This window comes from Austrofundulus limnaeus, unplaced genomic scaffold (assembly GCF_001266775.1).
Source record: "Austrofundulus limnaeus strain Quisiro unplaced genomic scaffold, Austrofundulus_limnaeus-1.0 Scaffold123, whole genome shotgun sequence".
In the NCBI taxonomy this organism is placed as follows: Eukaryota; Metazoa; Chordata; class Actinopteri; order Cyprinodontiformes; family Rivulidae; genus Austrofundulus; species Austrofundulus limnaeus.
Genome location: NW_013952525.1, coordinates 406,014 through 411,381, shown reverse-complemented (window position 1 = coordinate 411,381; position 5,368 = coordinate 406,014). Strand labels below are relative to the sequence as shown.

General features: G+C 37.6%; 1 protein-coding gene across 1 annotated transcript in view; it reads left to right on the top strand.

The window, feature by feature from the left end:
- The window catches only part of LOC106522181 (thyrotropin receptor), a 17,675-nt gene that overhangs the window by 8,407 nt on the left and 3,900 nt on the right, over positions 1-5,368 (top strand). The window contains exons 7-9 of the mRNA XM_014015084.1: positions 1,335-1,403; positions 1,601-1,678; positions 4,812-5,000. Coding sequence (XP_013870538.1) covers positions 1,335-1,403; positions 1,601-1,678; positions 4,812-5,000 — 336 coding nt within the window. The remainder of the gene's footprint in view (positions 1-1,334; positions 1,404-1,600; positions 1,679-4,811; positions 5,001-5,368) is intronic.

The following is a 5,368-nucleotide window of genomic DNA, read 5'->3' as shown; positions in this document are numbered from 1 at the left end:
TGTGTGTGTGTGTGTGTGTGTGTGTGTGTGTGTGTGTGTGTGTGTGTGTGTGTGTGTGTGCGTGCGTGTGTGTGTAAACACGTTTTTGCTACATCATGGGGTATATTTTCCAGACAAACACAGTCTTTTGGCTCCTCATAGGGACCAAAGCTTGGTTCCCACAGGTACAGATACTAACTTTGGGTGGGGATTATGTTTAGGACCAAGGTATAAAATGAGTTAAGGTTAGATTTAGGGTCAGGTATTTATTGAACTGGTTAGGTTTAAGGTAAAAGGTCAGGGTTAGGCTATAGAAAAGACTGGAAAATGAATTGACGTCAATGCAAAGTATTTTAAACAGCTTCTCACAAGTGTGTTCTGAGAATTACCACACTTTGCTACATTAGAACGTTTAAGACTAAAATTAAAGGTTTGATGCTTTACTTTTACTGCAGGCCACTTGTTACCATTTCAGTTAATTCTAAATAATCAGCTTATGTGTTTACTTTAAGTGTGGTTGTTGATGAGCCTAATTTAAGTCAGTACGTTCAGTTTTCTCTATTCCTCATTATGTTTTTGAATAATAATGTCACAGTATTTGCTGCAGATCTGCTGAATACAGTCCTGTAGTTTGGCAGGTTTGTTGTCTTCATTCTCCTCTGGTTCTGGGTCAGACTCTGGCTCCAACATGTAAGGCTGGATGGACAAGTCTTCTGTTGTTGACAGCTTTCATTTTGTAAATGAAAGATTTACGCCATGCACCGCTAGATTTTCATATCTGCTATTAAACTTAAAAAATGGCTGAACTGAGTAGAGTGGACAATTATCATTGGGAGTGAGACCTGGAGGAAGGGCGGAGTGTGAAGTGCCTCATTTGCATTTAAAGAGACAGCACCAAAACGAGTTACTCTCAGACACACCTCTTGGCAAAATCTAGCAGGCTTGTGAGGAGTGCAGAAGAAGCTGGTGAGAAACTACAGTATTTAAAACTTGGACTGGTGAACTAGGAGGAGAAAAGATGTGGCATAGATTGTTGAAATGAATGAAATTGGTTTGAACTTGTTACAATTTAATTGGCTCCAGAAGAAAACAGGTGGCGAAGAAAAATTTCTGTTGGCTGTCAGCAGGCTTTTGTTGAGACTGTTGTGTTTGATCATTCATCTTAAATCCTGCCCAGAAAGTTTGTGTCTGAAACACACAAAACTTGTGGAGTCATTATCCCAACTATCAGCTTTGCAATTAAAGCTTTAAGATTTAAAGTGTTGCTTTTAAGTTTGCTTTTGATGGATTTTTTTTGGTTAGGCTGCATGTTAAATCAATAAAAATATATCTGTACATCTCTTATTATTTTTCAGCATGCTGAATAACAATGGTTTAAGAGAGATCCAAAGCTATGCTTTTAATGGGAGCAGACTGGAGGAAGTGTAAGGCATTTTGACCTATTGAAATGAACCAATAACAGTTTGATTCAATACTATAGTTAAACACAACTTGTGTGTGTGTGTCTAATTTGTTATCTCTTCTTTAAATTTGTCAACCTTTAAGAATGAAAGTTTGATGCTTCATGTAATTTTAAATATCATTATATTACTTTCATTTATATGCGCACTTTGTGTTATAGGTACCTTCACAGGAATGTGGATTTGGAACATATAGATGAATTTGCTTTTTATGGTGTGATTCATGGCCCAACTCACTTGTAAGTCCACTCACTTTTTATAGTACACTTAAATGACACATCAAGCCATACCGTGTGTCTAAACTTATCACAAAAATTAAGGAAATTTGTGTTTGGTAGATTATTTCTTTGTTGTAACAATGCTCAAAACAAGAGTCAATAGCAACAGGAATCTAAGCTGTTTGGCAGAGAAGATTTGGCAAAATTTTCATGTGCCCAACCCACATATTCAGCTCTACTGCTCATCCCATAAATGCATTTTCCTTACAAATGTGGCACCATTTAAAAGAGGAATGAACAAGCTTTCTAACAGTATACGATTTATTGTCAAGAGGCATTGTTACAACAAAGAAATACCAAACACAAATTTCCTTACTTTTTGTGCTTAGTTTGTGTATACAAAAAATAGGACTAATTTACCTTATTAGACAGAACACAAACACCATCTTATTATATTTAACATCTAAACACACAAACTGAACCATATATTTTTCAAAGATTTTCTTCTTTGCTGCTTGACTCTACTGCACCCATTGCGTTTGTGGGCATGTGCTATTTTTCAACCCTTGAAGGATGTTTTTATTGTGTCCTTTGTATCATGGAAAATTCTTGAAGAAAAAAAATTTAACCTTTGTATATTATTTTAAAAGAGATAGTGATTGGCTTCAAGTGGTGCTTCTGAAAGGAGTTGGGACCCCATTGTGTGTAAAGTAAAACTGTTGTGAGAAAGAAAGTGTGTTGTGTACAGCTGAATAAAATTTGGTACTGGTTGCCAAAGCTGTTTAGGAAATTTTACATTTACATCCCACCATGGTTCAGTCAGCAGCAGCTTTGCATCGACAAGTTCTGGATGTGGTGGGAATGATATTTGACTGCAGCTGTGAAGGACGCTGTGTGAGAACTGAGCTTCCTGTCGGTGCTTTGGAACTGGGGAGGAGCCCATGGCAGTACCTGCTGCTCATTAGAAAGAATGGTAGCTGTGTTCACATCAGAGTCTCCAAAAAGCACAATAACACCAGGAATAAGGTCTCAATAGATCAGGGGCGGAGCTTCTGGGGGGGCTGGGGCCCAGATGGCAGAAAAGCTTCTTGTCAACCATCCAGCAGTAACTTATTCAGCAAGGTTATTTTTGACTCTTCCCGTCACCTTTGCAACCTCATACTTCAAGTTAAAACTCTCCACTTGCATACATGTCAACCCCTTTGGACATTTACCTGTATAATGAACCTCAAAATCTCTAGTTTTGCAAAAAAAATCTGTACTAATCACACGTGCAGGGTGGTGGGGGGTGTAGCTAAAGGCGGACTGTCAGCTGCAGAAACGACAGCACCTGAGGCAGGGCTGGAGGAAATTAGGACGGGAGAACTTATTTATAGTAGCAGAGTGGGTTGGAAGATGGTTATTTGATGTCATTTATTGTTTAGTTAACATGCAGGGTCTGACATGTTAACTAAATTTGAAACTAAGGTTTTGAAAAAAATTTGTAAAACGTATAAAGTACAGACAATCCATACGACTTGACCTGTAGGCCTATTTGAGGAGCACAGTGGGACAGGAGAGACTATGTGGACTTGCCGTGTTGTCCACAGAGAAAGAGAGAGCGAAGAAAATGGACAAGGAAAAGGCAGGGCTCATCTTATGCCCTTCAGTAGTGGTGAGTAGGCCTAAAGCACTTCTTTTTGAAATTGTTGGTGAACATGTGGGCCGCTGTGCCAGCTTTACTAAACTTTATAACTACTGATAGGGTACAGGCTCTGAGTTGAAATAGATAAAGTGGGTGTCAAAACGAGCCGATCGCTATCCATGGTGCTGAACTGCTTTCAATTTGTGTTGTATCATTAGTAGCTGAATGTTTTATTTCTTAGTTTTTTATACATCACATCCATTTGATGGACTTAAAAATGACAATCGCTCTCTGTGGTGCCAAAGCTTGTAAGTGCCGCTCTTGAGTATGTGTTTGTTGTATGATGTTATCATGAGCTTTGTTATTTGGTATACAGGGCCTGGCCCAGCTCTGATTTGTTCCACTAGTGCTATAGATGTTTTGCCATTTGCTTTTTAAATAACAGTTACTAGAGGGGTCTGAAAACTTGATTAACATAGCAAGAAATTTGCTGAATTGGCAACACTGCGAGTATTCTGCAATTCACCACCTATGATGTCAGTTGTCAATCCATCCATCCATCATCCATCCATCCATCCATCCATCCATCCATCCATCCATCCATCCATCCATCCATCCATCCATCCGACAGTCATGGTTGTGTTAATTTAGCCATGGATTGAAGCGATCAAATTATTGTGCATTATGTGAACTTGTCTAGCTTTGCAGATTTACCATAAATTATACAGATTTCCCCCCATTTTTTATGACTATGGTTGTACAGAGAAAGTCTCACTGATTTTTCAAAAACTCAGTTTCAAATTTTTTTGAGTCTAGGCTGTGGCCGACCTGCGGGCTATTGTCATCTATTTCAATATTCAGAGACTCCTACATTCTACTGGGGGCCTTCCAATTTAAATATTAGGTTGCCAAATGATCGTGTAGGCCCTCCTCTTTTGATTGACACCTGTTTTGACCAAATTGGTCGATCTATGTTCTCTGTAGAGCCAATATCGAAAGTTGCTTTGCAGGGTTTTTTAGACTAAAAGAAGGTGAAATGTGGTGAAAAGCGAAAATAAAATTGTTACAAGGTGGTCGGGAGAAAGAAGAGTGATTCTGATGAGGAACTGTCTAAGGAAGGTGAGTAGTGGGGTATTTTTGGAACATTTTGGACTATGAATTACAAATTGGGCCATGACAGAAGAAAGAAACAGAAAGACTGAACGGTGCATGATGACAAGAGTGACTGCAGTTTTGACTGGTGAAAGAAAGAACAGGTATAGATGAGCCAGTCTTTCCACAGGCTGACTGAGGAAAGGGAAAATGAACTGGTGGCACAGTGGAACACAGAGGAGCATAAATAAAGCCTAAAAACACCAGACATTGAAAAATACAACAAACCAAAAAGGAACAACCTTAACACAAAAATACTCAAAAAGTAATCAAAAACACTGATATTGGCATCACATGGATTTCTTTTATCAAATTTATTTTTACTTCAGTTTAATATACGTCTCCATGTACTCTAATCTTAGCTCTTTTTCCTTTCAGGGATCTTTCAGAAACCAAAGTGCACTCTTTGCCTTCAGTAGGTATGGACAACATTGAGAAACTCCGACTGAACAAAACATGGGCCCTCAAAGCACTGCCCCCATTAAGTGCATTTCTTCATTTGCAGAGTGCACATTTAACCTTTCCAAGTCACTGTTGTGGCCTTAAAAAGCTTCAAAGATTAAGAAGGTAAGAAATAACTTTGAAGATGATTTGTAAATGTTATTTTTACTATTTTAAATTCAGTTAACAGAGACATTTTATTTTAAACATTTGGAGGTAAATAGATTCACAAGACTTGTGCTTCAGGCTGTTGTGTAATATTAATATTAAATAATTTAAGAAATATAATTGAATTTATTGAGGGATTCTTTTCTAATTTAGTTTGCAATTTGAACACATTTACTGCCATTCATTAGCTAAATATTTCATTTATTTTCCTGGAGATGTTTTGGGATATATGGAGGACCAAAAGTGACACTTATTTTGAATAAATATGTCATTAAACAACTTTTTATTGTATTATTAGTTCAGCCAAATTTGATATATATATATAT